We start from the raw sequence: 21020 nt of genomic DNA, 5'->3' as shown, positions 1-21020 counted from the left end.
TCCAAAAGTTTTTTAGCTAATGCAAAAAAAAATGGCTGTGGTTTAGCTCTGGTTAACCCTAGCTGAATTGCGAAAGCAATTGAGCGGGTTGTCTCTTCCTCGCTTCGTTCTTTCGTTGTTGCCTCTCTTTCGCGCTCTCCATAACGACTAGCATCCACTGAGGCGAAGCGCATATATATGTGTACCCCCGCGAGGTGACACCTTCTCTGCCTCTACCCCAGCGGAGCACATCTGATGGAGCGAGTGGCGACGGCCGCGGCGTCGACGGCGGCGCCATCTGTTGGAGCGCGGCTGCGGCGTTGCTAGGCAACGGCGGCTCAAGGTCGCTCGTTGGTCACGGCATACGGCTTAAGTGCGACCACGCGACGAGCCGAGCTGGCTGGCATAGTGCGGCTTTCGCAACAAAATTTAAATTTTTAGCTAATGCTAATGCGCGTATATGCAGAATTCGGCGTCATCTACTTAACACTCAAGCACCACTGGGAGTCCTCATACCACTGCTGGCGCTGCGAAGTGCAGCGATTAAGCGATGCGCCACTGCTCTGCGATGGCAGTTGCTGCCACTGGTGGGGCTTGCACAAAACAGGTTGCTCTTCCCGAGCAACATCTCGTGACCAGTCATTAATTTAACTGCCACCTGCCATGGTGAGCAGTTTACTCACAATCCGATGGGCGGGTTGTTATGATGCCACAAGGTCATGTGACCTAGCTGGCCGAATATCTCCGAAGTTGCTTCTCTGGAAATTTTTTCAAGGTCAACGACGCCGACGACGCCAGCTTTTCCGCGACAGGAGCTCACTTACGCTATCGCGTCGAACCTTGTGTTTTTCTATAGCACAGCGCGCCTGATGAGGCCGCACTGCTAAAGCGCCTACTGAAGAGTCGCTAGTTAAAGGGTGCGATCAGAAACCGCCATTTCGCACGTGTCGCAAATTACCTACCGGGAGACGAATGTCCACAAGATGGACAAGTGTGTTCCCGTCTCCCCAGCAACTGGGCAAATAGCTCTGCGAGAAAACATTTATTGATCGTCATTGTGTGGCAGTGATGTCATGCGAACAGAAACAAACGGGACCTCTTGGGCTTACACTGAAACAATGACCGCTGACACCCGTATACTCGTACAGCTTGACCTGAGGCACATAAATAAGTACTAAACCTATGTACTAATCACATAGTACACTGTCGGCTACTCCATAAAATTTTTTCAGACAGTCCATAGACAGCATGAAAACAGTCTATGGAGTGTGTAGTGATATTTCTATAAGGGAACCGAGCCACGCATATGAACAAATAACAGTTTCCGACTTGAGAACGCGTCTTCACACAAGAACAGGTTATTACCGACATTGCAAACAGCTGCACGTAGAAGCCAAAGTAGAGTTTTTTTTTTTTGCAAACACATCAGAAATGATGAGATATAATTATTTTTTTCTAGGTTCTATTCATTTCTGCCCGATACGATGCCGGCACACAGTACAGGAAGGCAGCGATGGATCCATACGGAGTACATGTTGCGTACGCAAACTTTGTATTCTGATGGACTTGCATTATTAGGGCGTTCTAGAAGGTCCTTTCATTGGTTGAAGAGAAATTAAAAGTAATGGTGCTGGTTGGTGTATCTAGAAAGGGCAGGGAGATTAAAAGGACTTCTCGAGATCAATTACTAAATAGAAAAACGGGCGATTTTTACAATTTATGAATTTCAAACTAACATGCACTATCAAGGTTTAGGCGCCAGTTGCAATTCCTGCAGCTGTGGGGGTCATTAGAGAATTTGTAAAAATGAATTGAACGTATATAACACCACGCGTGCCAGGCGCGCCGGGGCTACTTCCGTTATGTACTCGGTATAGGAGGCCGTGACGTCACAGCCTACCGCGTGAACACTGCATGCCGACTTATTCCTAGGTGCGCCGGTGCTCCTTCGTCATGCCCTACCACGTAAACGCCGCGTTTAGCGAGCCCAAAGTCGATCACGTGACCAAAGTGTGGTTGACCTTCATGTGACCTTGGTGTCCCTGGGTTGACCTTGACTTGAACTCTGAATGACCTTAGCCCTTGACCTGTCCAAATGCTTGACCACTGGTGTGACCATTGACCATCTACCGATTCACTAAACTTATACACTGAAGGTTGGACTTTGCCGGAACCTTGAAGGTCATCGGCAACGCACGGCGATCTCAGCCCGAGACCTCTAGCAGTGAAGCTACCGCTTCAAAGGCACGTCATCTAGTTCAGCCATGGTGGGAAAAAAAGCTTAAACCAAAGCAGGCAGCCAGATAGTCCCACTGACAACAATGAACGGTGGTTAGTACGCCTGCTTTGTGGCACTTGCTTCCTGATGCATTTGTCCTTGCTATTTGCAGTGTTCTATGTGCAGAACTGAGCAGTATGCACTGGTATTTTTGAGCGTAACTACAAAACCCTCGGGACTACGGTTGCGCCTCTGCAAATGAGTCAGCGACACCATAATCGTGTGATTGCCGCAGTTACTTTGCACAACCTGAAAACAATACCAGCAGTTATGCTTTCAAATATAGCCCCAGTGCTTTCTTCATTTTTATGCAAAAAAGCGGTCTTTACTTTTCAGCATCTTCGTTTGCTTTTAGGTGTCATTTTACTTTTCCGTTTTACTTTTCCACGTATTGGCTTTCAACATGTATTTATATTTTTTTTTAATTTTCCAGAAATGTTGCTTTTCGCACTATAGCCCAAGCAACCACCATCATTCTGTGTTTCTCGTGTACACAAGTGTGACTGCAATACGGGCCTTGGTCTCATACACGCGGTTAAGGCGGCCGCATGATTACGGAAGTCTTCAATGCACTGGGAAGGATGTTATTGTCCCGGGTGCCATTCAAAGGCTTTTTTATTTTAACTTCAACCTTAAACCTATCCACCGTCTTAATTGTTTAACTCTCTGCTCCACAGAGCAAGGTTGCTATGAAGACTATAGAACAGCGAAAGCTGTAACCGCGTCATCGAAATTTCAGCTTGATTTTAGTACAGAAGAATACAGACCTAAAGACTCAGCTTTCGAAGGAAGACGCATAGTAGGTCATCTTCGCAGCTAGCCTGGAACATCTTGACTTCCATATTTCCCTTCGTAAGCATTGCTAACAAACAGCGCCTACCCATTCATGGATACATACGTATTAATCCCGGGAGCATGGACTTACTGAAGCCCGTCTTTCTTACTACGTCAACCTCGTAGAGTCGTCAAACGTCATTTCTCTCAAAGGTGCTCTTCCCAAGACGATTGTCGCGTGTGAATGGCAGTCTTGCGAGGAAAAAAGAACATTAACGAAGAATGTAGACCAACGTTCCCGGAGGTATGCTTTCATAGTGGCTTTGTTTTGCCGCTCCTAAACTACCCGGCCCCGGAAAAGTTCTCAGAGGTCATCCAGGGTGGCGCCGGACTGGAGTCTTCAGTGCGAGTTGATCATGACCAGGCTGCCAGGGGGCAGCACGTAGACAGTGCCGGGCGGCTGCCTTCCCAGGTGCAGTACAGGAGCGTCGTCGGGAGCCATCACGAGCCGAGGCTCGTCCTGATAGCCGCCCTTCTTGCTAGGCAGGCTGTACACAGGTTCCCTGCACGTAGAACGCAGTAAAAAAATTGGCTGTGGTTTAGCTCTGGTTAAACCTGGAGGATTGCGAAAGCAACATCTACGCGTAGCCATATATTGTTGCGTGAGCTACATTTCCCACAGTCTCGCCGTTTCGCGTGCTCTTGCACGACCATACTGCACATGCGCGAAGAGCAAGTGACGTCACTGCGCACAGCACAGGGGCGGCGGCCCCGCCGCGCTAGCTATGCTCCGCTACAGCGCATGCACAACTGGCGAGCGCGGCGGCAGCACCTCTGAGTCAACCACGCAGCGACGGCGGCAGCGCGCCATCTGTGCGCCGTGTGACGTCACTGCTCCTCGCGCATGCGCAGTATGGCCTTTCCTCGGCTACTCGAAATGGCTGGGCGACTAGCGTAGTGTTGCTTTCGCAACAAAGTGATGCTAAGAACAAAAATCACAGAGACACCTAATCACATCATGTGTTGGCACTGCAATATCATCAGAAGTTGCTAATGCCTTTAGCAGAAGCAACGGCACTTCCGTTCCCACCGGCTAAAGTGATGTTACCAGACCAGGCAGTTCCTATTGGCTGGAGAGAAGTACGTCATTTCTGATCAAAGTGACGTCATTTCTCATCTAATGATGTCACTTCTCTGCCGCCAATAGAAATTACAGTCTGGTGACGTCACTTCCCTTCAGTCAATGGGAATTACCCGCCCTGGTGACGCCACTTTCCTCTAGCCAATGGGCGCGAATTACAATCGACGACGCATTTTAGTCCCACGAGGGTTCTTATGCTATCACATTAATAAGTGTTCACGCTCAGTACACGATCCTTCCTGCGGGATTTATTACACCTGCCTTCCGCAGAAAGCCTGTGAGATATGGGCATGGATTTTACATATGACGAGCTTTAAAGGTGAGTGCATGGCCAGTTAGCTGCATAATTAGATGCTAACCGTTTGCGAAGCGAAGCAAAGCTGTTTTGTGATGCTTGGTGTAGCTCGATGGATATCGTTTTTATACGGGGGGACCTGAAAAGAAGAACAGGAACAACTAAGAGGAGTAGACGACAAATGATAGACACCTCGAAAATTCAGGGGGGTACTTTGTTGACCTAAAGTGCGGTGAGGCGAAAGCCTTTAGCGCGGTGTTGCTGCTTGTATCACTGATGTGTGGTTAAGATGTTAAGCTTCGCCTCTTAAGAGTGGAACGCGACAGCGTCTTGCAACGCTGCCAGGGAGTCCACAGAGCGTCATCGCCCGTTCGGCTCTGCGCCTTCCTCGTCGGTAAATTGGTTTTTGTGAAAAGGAAATGTATCTTTCGGTGGACACCGGAACCTCGCCGTAAGGGAACGGAGGAAGATAGGAGTGAACGAAGGCATCGTATTCACTAGACGCTTTGCTCATTCTAAACCACTGAGCTGGCATGGCGGAGTGGTTAGCGTGCTCGTCTCGAACTCCGGAGGCCTTGGTTCGATTCCCCAACTCGACCAATTTCCTACTCGGTTTTGTTTATTATTCTGGTCTGACAAGAGAATTAGGTTAGTTACGCTAATTGGTTAATTAATTAATTGACTAAACTCAGTCCCGCTAACTTGGAGCATCACTACACCATCCCTTTAATTGGTTACATAGTTACTAGCCAAAGTACAATTGGCCCTGTTTGAAGTTCGCGCACTGTGACGTCACAACCATTTCGACCAATTGAAAAGCGCGACATTTCTGTCGACACCTCCTGCTTACAACGATGAGGCATTAAAGGTTTCCGCCTTATTATCACGGAGATTTTCCGGGAGAACTATACCAACCACTCTTGAATACTGGCGAAAAGGGTACCGTCTCTGTCCCAGCCCCAATTTGTTAGGAAGAGCGAAGGTTCATCGGGGCTGCTACTCTAATTTACATATGCTTCCTTATATGTGCTAAGAATACTTCCTCCCAGTGAGCACTTAACTTTCATGGACATCCTGGGGATGACTGTGATATCCGGAGGACGTCCTGAGGACATCCAGCGCGTCGTCGATGCACATGCACAGACTGCCGCCAGATGGCGCCGGGTACCCGGCAGCGGTAGAGTTACTGTATATGCTACCTTTGGTACCATATACAGTAACTCTAGGCACCGGTGCACGCACCTGCCGCATCGCAGCCATTCAGCGCGTGCGCAGAGTTGGTGGGCGGGCTGTCGGTATTCAGGTAACAGTAGCACGGTAACACGGTACATGCTATGAGGTGTCTATTAGCAGCAAAACTTACGTGTCTGCAGTGGGGTCCCACATTTAATCGGACACTGAGAATAACTGCATCGGATTATTGTTCTCATTAAAAATTGAATACCTTGCTTTTTCTCATTATCTTGACGTTTGTACGGCAGCGAAACTCCGGTTTGTTGCTAAGAAAATTAAATTTAAAAACTTTCCTCCCCATCATTCAAACCCGTGACGTCCATACCGAAAAAGGTTGCTTGCCGCCCCATTGAAGTTGCTTGCCGCCCCAATGCAGCGTAGACTCTGGGATCCCAGATATAATGTTGTCGACGCATGCGTTTTACTTGCGAAATCAGCCGATGATGACGACACCTCTACATCGTTTTATGAGCTTTCTTTTGCTTATAAAGGGCACGTGTTTGGTGAGGGAGGTCTATTTGTGATAAGAGCGCGGCACCATACCAGAGCAGGGCCAACTTCAATTCGTCCTTAGTGTCGCTTTATAACTGCGCACTGTAGGAAACGCCACGCATACCATTCATTGTAGTAGTTGTGGGCTCAAGAAGAGTAAAGTGCAAGGCCCTGTCAACTGTCACCCACGGGGTCCCTGTCACTGCCATGGTAAGATAGAAGACAGGGTGGACAAACAAGAAGTAACTGGACCGGAAGGAAACATTAGAGGCACATTACTCGGCCGCGTAGCTGCCGCGGTGGCTCAGTGGTTATGGCGCTCGGCTGCTCACCCGAAAGATGCCGGTTCGATCCCGGCTGTGGTGGTCGAATTTCGATGGAGGCCAAATTCAAGAGGCCCGTGTACTGTGCGATGTCAGTGCACGTTAAAATCTTCACAACTTCACCAGCGCTGCGACGAGGAACAAACTTTCAGTTGTTAGTAGCGCTTGTCCCTGTCCTTCCTTCTCTGTGTTCCTCGTCGCAGCGCTGGTGAAGTTGTGAAGATGTACGCTCAGATCACGGTTTGGCTGCACGTTAAAGAACCCCAGGTGGTCGAAATTTCCGGAGCCCTTCACTACGGCGTCCCTCATAGCCTGAGTCGCTTTGGGACGTTAAATCCCATAAGCCATAAGCCATCACTCGGCCGCGTACAAGAGGTAGAACAGGTAACACTCAAAAAGTATTATATCGGCGCATTCAACGATCAAAGCAGGTACAATCTAAACTCTAAACACCAATACGCCCGCATGAGAGTAAAAAGCCCTCCTTGATCTTGCGCACTCCTTTTATAAAAGGCAGTGTGCTACAGGACAGCTTACTCTCTTTTTTACTCCTGTCAGTATGTAGAGTAGACGGTTCCATTCCTCCATTGAGTAGGCGAAAAATCTACTACACTTGGGCGATTCAGTCTTGGTGAACGTTGGGCTGCTGGAGGTAAGCCTGATTTACTTGGCCAGTCAGTTTTCGGCTGCTAATGCATGTACAGGAACTTTAATCTGGCGATCTCTCGGCGCAGCTGGTAGTACATCTGCAGTTAGTAAGTTTTTTTAACGCTTGACTGGCCGGCAACACTGGTGCGGGCCCTTGTAAAAATGGTCTACAGACTGTCTATAGACTTCTTATAGGCTCTATTGTCTTCCTCTAGATGACCAAATGTTTTCGGGGAATCCCCCAAGGTGGAGTAGATTTGTAATAAGGGAGTAATTACTCATTGGCATCCACACAAGCGCAGCCATACGGCTACAATGGAAAGCTATGGTCAAATGTTTAGGGGAATCCCCCAAGGTGGAGTAAATTTGTAATAAGGGAGCAATTACTCATTGGCATCCACCCAAGCGCAGCCATACGGCTACAAAGGAAAGCTAACAGCTTTCTCAGAAACTTCGCAGTTAAAGAAAAATTCGTCCTGGTCCGCGGTTCGAATCCGGGACCACTGCTTCACCGGAGCAGTCGCTCTACCAACTGAGCTAACCGGGACGGCAAGCTTATAGTAGGGCGAGAGCGAATTGATCAATAACTCTAAGTGGGAACAGTGTTGGTCAAATGTTTAGGGAATGTTTAGCTCTCCTTTGTAGCCGTATGGCTGCGCTTGGGTGGATGCCAATGGAAGGCTGTACAGCTTTCTGAGAAACTTCGTAGTTAAAGAAAAATTCGTCCTGGTCCGGGGTTCGAACCCGGGACAGTGTTAAGATTTTGTAAGGGCGGTACTGCGTGCCCACTCACTAACCTGTCGGTGGTGTGATACCGCGCCGCGGTGAGGATGGGTGCATCAGCGCTGCCCCGGGGTCTCCTCGGAGGCAGGCCCGGAGCGTATTCCCTGCGGCTTCCTCCGGCTTCCTCGTACTCGGTGAGGCAGCGCATCCGCTTGGTGCGTGTCACGAATACCACGCAGCACACGGTGACCGCCAGGGTGGCCAGCAGCGCGATCACGTCCGCCGACAGCAGTGTGATGAGCAGCACGGCCGCGAGGTTGTCCAGGGTCACCTCGGATGTAGCTGCGTGAAATTGATATCCCCGGTCAGAAATACCCTAGGAATGAATGAAGCAGGATAATCGCATGAAGGGACGCTGTCTTATCGCAGCACTTACAGGGTGAAACGATTGTATGTAACACGATAGTTTTTACTAACACTCGATGTCCGGGAGTTCTTTTTCCATGTCATGTTTTCAAATCCATTTTCTTTCTTTTGCCTCGCCGAATGTTATCTAAAAGTGTATTTAGACTGCTTTGCCTTTAGTCTTGTACTACACTTACGCTATTCTGTATAAATCCGCCGTTTTTGAATTTGCTTTTACGTATTTTGTCTACTTGGACCCGATTTAGCCATTGGCTATGGGTCCAAAAAGTGTTGTTGTATTTCCTGTAAAAGAAATTCTAAATAAATTTAAATTGAATTCAATTGAATTGAAAAGACACATCCTACATCCTATCTTCACATCCTACAAGAAAATGGCAATTCGTATAGTGGCAAACGCTGCATACGATAGTCACACTGCACCTCTCTTCAAGGAACTAAACATTATCACACTTACTGACATTTATAAAACAAGGCTCCTTAAGCGTTATTCTAACGGAATTAAACAGAATAAAAACATTTTAGGCGGCATAGCAACCTCACTCCTAAATGAAAAACACGGAATACCCGCAGTACTGAACTGTGGGAAATACCTCGAGCACGCACTAACTATGGTTACCAGATGCTACGTAATATGCTCCCGTCGCTTCTAAACAAACGAGTTGTTGAGCAAAATGGATGGGATTAATGGTTGTCAGGAAGTGGGTTATGTGGTTTAGGGTGGGAATGGGGGCAGCGAGTGCTTTGTTCATATCCTTCAATTATCTCGACTCTATTGCTGGCCTGCCTGGCCAGGGCAGGGAGAGCATCGAGATTGCCCAATGGTGCGGCCCCGCTCACGGGATGCCCGACCACCCATCAAACGCAACGGGCTCCGACCGCCGGAGACAGGAGAACCTAACACGGGGTCAGGGCTACCGGGGCCCCTCCACGACATGGGTTTGTTTCCGACCAGCCAGCACAGTCTGTCGAGAGCTTTTCGCGATTTTTCAGACTCCGGAAGTATGTGTGGTGTGATCCTGCCAATAGAGATTAAAGTCGTCAGCCTATCGACCCAACGGCCCTCAGCGTCATGACTTAACACCTCCGCGGGGACCCATCTGTGCTGCTTCCCTCCATCCAACCATGCACTTATTTCCTCCCCAAGGTACCGAGAGCACAGACAAAGCGATGGCAATGCCGCTCAATACAACGGTCAGAAGTTCATCTTCGTCTTCGCCTGAATATGAACTTCTTCGCCTCACAAAATAATTAATTATTTAATTAGACGCTCTAAACTTTCTTCCTTATCATCGTCAAGAATTGGCTTTTCATTCGGAGCATTTTGACACATTTGAATGAGCCTCCCTTTTTCCGATGTTTCATTTTTCATCTCGTTAATTCATGAATTAATCAATTAATTCCAATGATTTCATTGACCCGTCATCGCCTATCGCATACCCATCAACCACTGCTAGCACGAGTTAGCACAATACGGTTTTTTTTTTTACGCAGCCCCCGATTATCTCCGACACACGGGGCCGACCAATACCACGCCGACGCCTTTTCGACCGAACGAGCTGTATATGCTACCGCGTAAAACGTTTGCCCAAAAATGCTGGACATGTCGCCCTGCAAGCAAAAAAAATTCAGGTGGAACTTTGACTGTTTAAAGTGCGTAGAGGCGAAACCGTTTTCCGCACCACTTTGACTGCCTCTGTAGCACTGGTGCCGTCACCCCTGGATGAGTTCACAAAATTAATGACTAATTACTAAGTAATGGCAAATTATTATTTAATGACTAATTACTGATTAACTGATAATTAATTACGCTTAAGCTTCGCCTTTAGGAGTGGAACGCAACAGCGTGTTGCATAGCGCTGCCAGAGTCCAGGGAACGTCACCACCCGTTCGGCGCGATGCCTTGCCCTTTGAACGCAACGCTTTTTGAGGAAAGGAAATGGCGCAGTAATTCTCTGTCATCTCGGTGGACACCTGAACCGCACTGTAGAGGAAGGGAGGAAGTCGGAGTGAAAGAAGGAAGAGAGGCCGTAATGAAGAAAATGAAAATTGTATTTGAGGAAAGGAAATTCCGCAGTAACTGTCTCGCATATCTCGGTGGACACCTGTCAAAAGCGTGACACCTCTGCTGACAAGCTTGGGCTGGGCTTTCGGTTTGCAGCCTTCGGGCTGCGGCCGTGTATCTGTATTTTTCAGCCAGCGTCCGTTCCGGCGGACGCGGTTGTTGCGACGCGCGTCTTTACTGTCTTTTACTGTGTACTCTTATCTTTCAACTCTCCTCTATCTGCACGTGGCAGCGGTGGTGGCTCGGCTTGAGCCAGTTGGCAGGCCCGTGCACTTTCCTTTTCATCCCTCTCTGACGCAACCAACCCAACCAACCATCTGCTGACAACCTTCTGTCGACAACGATGAGGCGTTAAAGGCTTTAGCCTTAATACGCTATTCGCTACGCCACGATGTAGTAGAGTTCCAGGGTCGCCCTGTGATTCAGCCAACTGCTTTTTAACAACTTGTTACGCACCCTTTGGGAGCCAGGAAAAGAATGTATAGCATCATGTTCTGGCCTGTTCTATGAAACATGCTTTTGTTCCTTTTCAGCGAAGCTTTACAGCAGCGCCACCACAGAGCACGTGGTGCTGGAAATATAAACGCTGCCTGGAACGTGGCTTATTTCCGGGGTCTCGCGTGAGCGGCGGTGCCTTCTACGGGCCTCAGAAAATAGCCGCCCAGTTTGTTTGCAGAGGCGATCGGCAACCCCTCGAGACGACGACGGAGCATGTGTATACATACACGTCCACCACGGGAATGGAATGGCGTCGGCAAGGCGGCGTGCATTTCCTGGTTGCCACATGCTGAGCCCGCCACCACTCGGGTCGGTGGTCGTGGGAAGGCATGTCCAACGTTCTCGGACAAAAATTTTGAAAAACAGAACTATGTGAGACACTGCTATGAAAATATTCAAGGTAATAGTCCATTCTTCTGATATGTAGCAAAGTCTTGGTTTAAAATTGTTTCCATCGATCGCTTCGAAGTCCTATGACTGCCTTAGAAAACAGATGGGAAACTCTTTTAAGGCGGAAGCCTTTAATCCCTTTAATGCCACGTATCATAGTAGTGTTTGTTCGTTCACGCTCAAGGCTGCAGGAAAGGGTTGTTATCACTTTTTTTCGTGACGCGAGAAGCGACCGGACTAATCTCGATTGTTCACAGCCATGAACAGCTGCATCTACTTGTTTCTAGATTACTCTAGATGATCCCGACCTGTTATCTCGAAATTTCCTTGCCGGCTTTAAATTGAACGATGCCGCGAGCGGCGGGGATTCGTAGTTCGACGACCGACGAGCACGCTTGTTGCTTAGGCCGCCGCCGAGTGATTAAGCTCTTTTGCGGGCGCAAGTCAGCCCAAATAAAGAGCTTCGTTTCCAAGACTGGTTGGTGTCTTCCTGACTGCTGGACTGCCGTCACTACAACGTGACAATACATACACGTCCACCACGGGAATGGAATGGCGTCGGCAAGGCGGCGTGCATTTCCTGGTTGCCACATGCTGAGCCCGCCACCACTCAGGTCGGTGGTCGTGGGAAGGCATGTCCAACGTTCTCGGACAAAAATTTTGAAAAACAGAACTATGTAAGACAGTGTTATGAAAATATTCAAGGTAATAGTCCATTCTTCTGATATGTAGCAAAGTCTTGGTTTAAAATTGTTTCCATCGATCGCTTCGAAGTCATATGACTGCCTTAGAAAACAGATGGGAAACTCTTTTAAGGCGGAAGCCTTTAATTCCTCATCGTTGTCGACAGAAGGTTGTCAGCAGAGGTGTCACGCTTTTCGGTTGGTCGAAATGGTTATGATGTAAGATTGCGTGGATTCGAAGTAATGAGGTCACCCACGGATACCTGATGCCCCCTTTTGGAGCAGACGACAGCTGATAAAATAGTTGTCGTCCGCTCCGACAGGGGGCGTAAGGCGTCCGTGGGTGACCACATTACATGCCTCATTACTGCGAACAGAGTCATGGATACAACCGAACTCATCAAAGCAAAGAGACAGTCGTGCTAAAGAAGCAGTCAAAGTCGGCAGTCAAAGTGTGTAGTTGTAATGTGTAGTCAAAGTGTGTAGCCAAATAAAGCACTAGTACAGCACAAACAGTCTCGCAGTCAATGCCAAACAGTGCGCCAGGAAAGGCTTTCGCCTTGCAGCATTTTAGGGAGCCAAAGTGCCCCTGAATTTATTTACCACTGCTAGAACGGTAATAGAACAAAAAATATAACACTGCCGTCGGGTGTTCTTCGGATATATTGATTTTTATAGTGAAATCTTAAATTACATAAAAAAATTGCGTTCACAAACGGTTTCCCGCTTAAAAATTCTCTTGTCCAGTATTGTTCGGGTATGGATCGATCGTACGCAAGTAAAGATAAGTATTATAGTGATCAGGAAATTGAAGCGCGGAGAAGTTTTACTGACCCTCTCTGGCACCTTCGCATTCCTGCTAAGAACGCTTGCACTAAAACAGCTGCGCAATGAAAGTCTACTTGCTGTAACTATATGTTAAAATTGATTTAACGAGAAGATCAACGCCGCAGTGTTGTTTTGTCTAAACTTGTATTTCAGTGTAAGAGCGGTCGCAAGGAACAGACTGGGATGATGTAATCGGAAAAAGTTCTTACCGGACCTTACGCCCGTTATTTGGCTCGCAGAATAGTGGTTGGCTATCAACCCGCGTGACCATAAAGGCTGCCAACGTGGTTACCGAGGTTCTGCAGACGGTGCGCTTGGTAGTTCGACACCTAATTTCACTCGGGGGGGGGGGGGGGGGTGTATTCACCCTGTGGAAACAACACAACAACACTGAAGAAAGGCTGAGATTCTGGGGGGGATTTTAAGCTTGAGTGCTGCTTGCTGCAGGAGTGTGTAATGAGGAGGAGGGATATGCGCCCACCCTCTATTACAACAAAGATGCATCATCATCATCATCAGCAGCCTGACTACGCCCACTGCAGGGCAAAAGCCTCTCCCATGTCGCTCCAATTAACACTGTCCTGTGCCAGCTGGGGCCACCGTATCCCCGCAAACTTCTTAATCTCACCCGCCAACCTTACTTTCGGCCGCCCTGTGCTATGCTTTTCTTCTCTTGGAATCCACTCCGTTACCCTTAAGGACCAGCGGTTATCTTGCCTTCGCATTACATGCCCTGCCCAAGCCCATTTCTTCCTCTTGATTTCCACTAGGACGTCATGTCATAAACCCGCGTTTGTTCCCTCACCCCCTCTGCCCGCTTCCGGTCTCTTAACATTACACCTATCCTCTTTCTTTCCATAGCTCGCTATGTTGTCCTTAACTTACGGTGAACCGTTTTCGTTAGGCTCCACGTTTCTGCCCCGCAGGTGAGTATCGGTGAGATACAGCTGTCTATACTTTTCTCTTGAGGGATATTGGTAAACTGCCATTCATGATCTGAGAGAGCCTCCCATATTCACTCCAACCCATTCTTATTAAGGCGGAAGCCTTTAATGTCTCATCGTTGTAAGCAGCAGTTATCGACAGAAAATGTCACGCTTTTCAATTGGTGGAAACGGTCGTGACGTCACAGTGCGCGAATTTTAAACGGGGCCAATTGTACTTTGGCTAGTAACCATGCAACCAATTGAAGGGATCGTATAGTGATGCTCCAAGTAAGGGGGACTGAGCATAGTTAATTGCTTAATTACCCAATTAGCCTAATTAGCTTTACTAGTCAGGCCATATAAATAAATAAAACCGATTAAGAAATTGGTCGAGCTCGGGAATCGAACCCCGGTCTTCGGCGTGAGAGACGAGCATGCTATCCACTCCGCCATGCCAGCTCGACGGTTTGGAATGAACAAAGGCGCGTCTAGTGAATACGGTGTCTTCACTCACACTCATCCTCCTCCATTCCCTTCCGGCGAGGTTAGACAGATACATTTCCTTTCCTCAAAAACCAATTTACCAACGAGCGAGGCGTAGAACCGAATGGGCGATGGCGTTCTGTGGACTCCCTGGCAGCGTTGCAAGACGCTGTCGCGTTCCACTCTTAGGGGCGAAGCTTAACATCTTAACCACACATCAGTGACCACACTTTAGGTCAAAAAAGTGCCCCCCTGAATTTTGTGAGACAGTTACTGCGTAATTTCCTTTCCTCAAATGCAATTTTCATTTTCTTCATTACGGCTCCTCTTTATCTATCTCCTTTCACTCCCACTTCCTCCCTTCCTCTACGGTGCGGTTCAGGTGTCCACCGAGATGACAGAGAATTACTGCGCCATTTCCTTTCCTCAAAAAGCGTTGCGTTCAAAGGGCAAGGCATCGCGCCGAACGGGTGGTGGCGTTCCGTGGACTCCCTGGCAGCCCTACAACGCGCTGTCGCGTTCCACTCCTAAAGGCGAAGCTTAAGTGTCATTAATTAGCAGTTAATTAGTATTCAGGCATTAATCAGTAATTAACCATTAATTAGTGATTTCTCATCACTTACTAATTAGTACTCAATCATATGTGACGCCACCAGTGCCACAGAAACAGCGAAGGTGGTGCGGAAAACGCTTCTGCCTCTACCCACTTTAGACAGTCAAAGTGCCCCCTGAATTTTTCTCCAAGTTATTTTCCTCTCCTGATCCGGATCAGCGGCCGCTACCTGCCCTAAGTACACATATTCCCTTACCACTTCCATCACCTCGCTACCAATTGTGCGAGACTGTTTAACACTACTTTGGTCTTCTGCATGTTAAGACCTACCATTATTCTCTGCCTGTAACTCATCGATCATGCTTTGCAGCTCATCTCCTGAGTGACTTAGCAAGCGAATGTCATCAGCGAAGTGCAAATTAATAGGTACTCTTCATTAACTCTAATCTCCAACTGTTCTCAATCCAACCCTCGGAATAACTCCTGCAAATTCACATAACAACACAAATTCACGCAAATTCATCGCCTCAAGTTCATCTGTAACTCCATCTAGCTTTTATTTTTAGTAACAATAGATTTTTCGGCTCTAAGTTTTCTTTCTTCGGGAGCAAGACACATTCATCGCTAAGAAAAATTGCAAACTGGGCATTTTTTACAAACACGACATGTGAAGCGATGGTCACGGGTTCGAACCCCGGACCAGGACGAATTTTTTTTTTTTCAAATACGAAGTTTCTGAGAAAGCTGTACAGCTTTCCATTGTAGCCGTATGGCTGCTCTTGGGTGGATGTCAGTGGGTCATTACTCCCTTACTACAAATCTACTCCACCTCGGGGGATTCCCCTAAACATTTGACCAAACTAAACTAAACTTTGCGAGTCTTGACTGTCTAGGCTAAACCCCCTGGCAGTGTTCCTCACCTGGTGCCTCAATGAGCTGCAGGAGCAGGAGTAGCTTGTAGGCGAACAGGACGGCCGTCAGGCAGGCAGCTATTACAGCGAGCACCGCGCACGAGGCCACCAGCACGTGCAGCTTGGATGAGCGGTAGCAATAGGCGGCCAGGCCGCACACCGCAGCCATGGCCAGGAATAGACCCTGGAAGCGGCATGCCGTCTCCACACTCCGAAGCTCGGGGACCACCTGTAAGGCACGGCCCGATGCGTGTGATGCGTATACATTTGATCGTCATCATCCTATGACCAGTGTAGTACAAAGGCCTCCGTCGCCGATCTCTTGTTAACCCTGTCGTGTGAGACATGCTACTAACCTGTACCAGTCAACGTGCTAATCTCATCGGCCTACTAGACTCTCTGCCGTCATCTGCCTCGTTTTCCGCCTCATGTAACTTCCTAAATTAACGGATCATGGTTTATTCTTGCGAAAGCAATACTACGCCAGGCCTAGCCGCTCGTCGCGTGGCCCGTGGACCCCCCTGCTCCTCGAGGAGCCGCCGCCGCGCCTAACAGATGGTGTGACGTCAGCCTCTCCGTTGCTATGGTGACGCGTGACGTCAGCTTGCTCTCCCCACTGCAGCCAGGAGGAGCCGGTAGTGCCGCTCTCCTTGAGGAGTCTCGCCATGGAAGTCACCGACGAAGAGTCTATATCTGAATCTAGTTGCTATACTGCTTCTGCATTGTGTTGCTTTCGGAACCAACCAGGTTTAACCAGAGCTAAACCACACCTATTTTTGCATGCCCTGCCCATGGCCATTTCTAGCTAGAATGTCATCGACTCGCGTTTGGTGATGATGATGATGATGATGATGATGTCCTCGGGCTGAATGGCACATACCCACGGCGGGGGATTGGCCAGGGTGCATAGCGGATACAAACGCACTCATGTACAGGGAATGGAGTATCTTCCTCGACTGGCTTCGTTCTCTTCCTGTGTCCTGAAATTATTCCTGTCGTTGTCGTCTCAGGAGCTCGCTGCGCTTTTCTCGGTTCGATGAAAAAGCGAAAGCTACGAATTCACTAATGCCTTTCTTTCCCGTACAAATACTTCCTTGGCGTTCACCACCGTACCTTGGCCAATCCCCCCGCATAGGTATACGCGATGTTTACTGAGGTGAACAAACAACAAGAACTTGTAAGCGGCCTAAACCTTTCGCCGACTGCCTGCGCCAATGCAGGATCGTAACCATAATTTCAGCAACCGCTCTGTTGAGCTGCAACCTGCCATCATGGCCAGCCCACAGAACTCATAAGTAGCCTTAATTGGATCACAATGTTAGGATCAGGGGCTATAACGTATTTAGCAAGCTCTCGACATCATCATCAGAGGCAATTATTCTTGCTGAAATAAAAGAAGTTTCCCCCCATTCGGCTACGCTACAAGGCGACCCGTTTGATTCGGGCAACGGTTCCGATAAGGCATATCTGCATTAGTTAATAAGAGCGACTAGCCGCCGCCGCGGTGGCTCAGTGGTTATGGTGCTCGGCTGCCGACCCGAAAGACGCGGGTTCGATCCCGGCCGCGGCGGTCGAATTTCGATGGAGGCGAAATTTCAGAGGCCCGTGTACTGTGGCATGTCAGTGCACGTTAAAGAATCCCAGTGGGTCGAAATTTCCGGAGCCCTTCACTAAGGCGTCTCTCAGCCCGAGTTGCTTTGAGACGTTAAACCCCATAAATCAAATCAAATCGATAAGAGCTACTGGTAGCGCCCATTTACTGTCAAGTGATTGCTGTTTGAAAAAACCCGCATGAGGAGGAGACCCTGAGAAGAAGACAGACTTGACAAGTGCTTTCTAACAGCTTAGTTTATGCCTCTTTAGTTTGACTCTCGTTTAAGTAGTGTCAGCATGCGTGTGTGTGTGCGTGTTTACATTTTTATCAGTGCATGTAAACTTAGTCATCTTTATATTATCTTCTCATAGTTTTGCGTGATAACCAGCCCACTTTCTCATTTTCGTGCTGTTTGTTCTTTTGGATTTTTTTTTCTAATCTCTGTAGGTGCGGCCGCATCAAGGCGCACAACTTTACCAGCTGCTAAAGCGTAATAATGTTTCTACCTTATCCTTATTCGGGATCTCCTGCAGCAAATTTGGACCTATGGCGTTTATGGATGCGTCTCACGCGTTTTCTAATCTAGAAAAGGCATTACTGCCATCGAAGAACATTGATATGAGGCCATTAGTTATATATCACGGCACATCATAGAGAGAGGAAGCAATGAATTTAGATGTGGGGATTTGGAGCCAACAGAGCAGGAAAGAAATAGAATGAAAAAGAAAAACCCTTTTTCTTGCCTTCAACTTAAAGAAATAGGAGGAATAGTCTTATAATGCATACTAGAGCAGTAAGTTTGTCCCACGGGAGAACTCCCTGAATGAACTTTCAAGTTCAAGTTCTGTGTGGATTTAGTTGTCCACTAATTTATATTTTCATTTATTCTGCCCCTACTTAAAATTATTGAAGTCTTCTCAAGCTTTATTACCAAGAAACGCACTTGTGATTACGAAGTTTGGTTCAAATATCCAACAATGCATTGTAAAGTAAATTAATGACGAGCAGTGGCGCCGAAGAAGGCTCGAAAAGGAATTCACTGCTGAATTTCTGTCGCTTCCTACAACAGAAACTGCCCATTCCACAAGAGCACACTGCATCTTGAAAGCACAGACATTATAAACATGTTAAGCCTTACAAAATTTTTTAGATGGTCTCTAGGCTGTCCATAGACTTCTGTCTATAAAGTCTATAGACTCTCTGTAGAAAAATTTTAGAGAACAGTCTATAGGCAATACAAATGATATAGATAGTCTATAGGCAATACAAATGATATAGATAGTCTATAGACAATGTATAGATTTATGGCCATGCACTTTTAGTAGACTTCTGTCTATAGACAATCTATAGACTATGAATAAACAAAAGAAACATCTATGGGAAGGCAATAGAGTGTATAAGAAGCCTGTAGACTTTTTATAGGCCATTTTTATAAAGGAATGCTCCTGGTTTAGAATTTGTCCAAGTACCGCAACCGATCAGGACTGATGCACACGCTGTAGTTTGTCTTATATGCCAGCTTTTCTCGGAGATACAACGCTGACCAATCTGTATTCTGCGTGCGGGCATTGTAAGATCAATTGTGCACTAATCTAAACCCGAGGACAAGCATTACAAGATGTGCCTACTCAGCAAAGGTTAGTTAACGGAAAGTTTAGAGTTCACACTTAATTTCGAACTGCGGATAATCTGCCGCCTTGCGCTTGAAGGCTGACCAATCACCCGCTATTCCCACGTGCTAAGTCGCGCAAGCAGCTTAATAATCTGGGTCCTGATTTGCCGACTCACTTCAGTGTACCGATGAGAGGGATGATGACTTAGTGAAATGCAGAACGATGTGGAGGCTAAATATACTCGGTCAATTCGCGTAATATCTGCTTTTTATCTCTTTTATTAACGCCACAATTTAGTACTTTCCACCTTCTCTTCCTCATTTTTCATTATCACAACGCGCCTGCAATTAAACCAATTACACGAGGGGTTTATATCAATCTCGCCTGTTAAGCACCAACATGAAGCCCTGCACTACAAGGTCGCCTCCCATCTCTTTTCAAGCAGCGATAAGTGGTCCTAATTGGCTGTCGAGCCCACAATGACACCAATTACCCGTGTTTCCCCTACCAGTCACGCCTATTAGGAGTTGGCTTGAAGCTTTGCACCACAAGGTCGGCTTCCATCTATTTTAATGATACCGATATCACTTCCTAAAGTTGGCTGTCCATTGAAAGTTGGCTCCGGGTACTGCACAAACACAAAGGAGATGGAAATGTACGCATCATGCAGGCATTTAGAAGCATGTGTACGTCAATCGGACATTGTTTCTTCAGGCTTACTCGTTCCACACACATTTACCTGCCATAGTTGGCCGAGAATCGGCAGGAGAATGACGAGCAAGGCGCACAGCACTAAGATGCAGCAGGCAAAGAAGTTGACCGAGAGAGACTTGCTGGGACTGGACATGGTTGCACGCTGGACGGACGGACTAACCCCGGCCCTTCAATCTCGGCTACAGACTCCAACTCACTGAGCAGCAGTACGGTGTAAGCAGTTCTTTAGACGGCAAACTACACGTCAACCCTGCATGCTATATTCGTCAGCAAGTGGTTGCTGAACAGCTTGGGATGTTGCAAGCTTCGGTGCTCAGCAGTGCGGTGATGAAGGCCCCGCTTCTGCACGTCAAACCACAGCCACCAGTAAGATCAGGGCTTCCAGGTGTGAGAGTCACGATTTGGTCACTGGGCTCATTCTGAACTGCCCTGAACCTGAGGCAAGAACTAGAGCAGGTTGAGAACCTCGCAAGGTCCACGTCAGGTACACAATCGAGATTCCTCCTCGCCTATGATTGAAGGTTCCGCAAGGAAACACAGGGAGCACCCTTCGAAAACACGCACGATTCACTGATTCACTCCTGCTCGGGGCAACCACACCCTCCCTCCGGAGCGACGGCGACGCCAAAAGTAGAATCCCCGTCGAAACGAGAGCGGAACGCGAAGGCGGCTCCTCTTATTCCCCAGTAGACCACTGGGTCAGAGGAACACAGCAGCGGCAGCAGAAAACGGCATCCCTTCGCCGGAGCCCGTCGCAGCAAGCGCTCTTTGAACACTATGTCGAATCTTCGTTACTAGTAGGACCGGTTTCTGCGAAGAAGGACGGTGAAGACTAGTCCAGGATGCGAGACGGTGCTCCCCCTACTACCTCCCCGGAGCTCGGTCGTTCGACGTCGGCAGCTCCGTTCACTGCGTCGTGGCACTCAGCCCACGTCGGAGCCAGCCCCGGGCCTCGCTCGAAAGCCCTTCTCCTGGAGCCCGCCAGCGCCGCTTTCGCTGACGCCCTTCCGGATGAACCGCCAAGGCCTCGGGGGCTATTTAAAGCCGGCGCTCCCCTCGCACCGGCCGACGCAACCCGGGCCGTGCTTTTGTGTGTGAGCGCGTGAGGATGCGCGTACGTTCTTTCCGTGGAGTTGGTGTTCTTTCAATTTCTTTGGACTTCGCTCAAGCCCCGCGGTACGAGAAAGCTGACTGTCTTGCGTGCGGTGCAAACCCCGTGTGGTTTGTTGAAGAGCGTGAGCAGGTCGTCACGGTGGTGGTTCGCTCGCTCGCTCATCTCCGTGTGTTTTCGGGGCTTTGTGAGGGATTGTTTGTTTGCGCCCATGTGCACGCAGGGGGAGAGGGATTCGCGAGCCTGCTTTTTGTGTGTACTGGCTCGAGCGCTTGAGCGTTTGAGGCTGTCGTGTGCGTGCTCTGTTGGGTTCCATGTTTTGAACTGTGGGGCTTCAGCTAA

The 21020-nt window shown here is 48.3% G+C and overlaps 1 protein-coding gene across 1 annotated transcript; it reads right to left on the bottom strand.

Moving 5' to 3' along the window:
- Positions 1-1008: 1008 nt before the first annotated feature.
- LOC149366262 (uncharacterized) lies at positions 1009-20559 on the bottom strand. The gene is made up of 4 exons (XM_089549944.1): positions 19593-20559; positions 15656-15875; positions 7961-8228; positions 1009-3594 (listed from the first exon to the last, which is right to left on the bottom strand). The coding sequence occupies exons 1-4, from the start codon at positions 19698-19700 to the stop codon at positions 3432-3434; spliced, it is 759 nt and encodes a 252-aa protein (XP_089406070.1). The 5' UTR covers positions 19701-20559; the 3' UTR covers positions 1009-3431.
- Positions 20560-21020: the final 461 nt, after the last annotated feature.

The sequence above is a fragment of the Amblyomma mixtum genome, chromosome 1, assembly GCF_055824585.1.
Source record: "Amblyomma mixtum isolate Tamu chromosome 1, ASM5582458v1, whole genome shotgun sequence".
Taxonomy (NCBI): domain Eukaryota; kingdom Metazoa; phylum Arthropoda; class Arachnida; order Ixodida; family Ixodidae; genus Amblyomma; species Amblyomma mixtum.
The sequence above is the reverse complement of the archived record's forward strand: the minus strand, read 5'-3'. Positions and strand labels throughout refer to the sequence as shown.

Excerpts from the sequence above, each read along its gene's own strand:
- LOC149366262 (XM_089549944.1), bottom strand. The coding sequence starts at position 19,700 with ATGTCCAGTCCCAGCAAGTCTCTCTCGGTCAACTTCTTTGCCTGCTGC. Across the intron at positions 15,876-19,592 it reads TTCTCGGCCAACTATGGCAG|GTGGTCCCCGAGCTTCGGAG; the intron begins GTAAATGTGTGT and ends CGTGCCTTACAG. Across the intron at positions 3,595-7,960 it reads CGGTATCACACCACCGACAG|GGAACCTGTGTACAGCCTGC; the intron begins GTTAGTGAGTGG and ends TTCTACGTGCAG.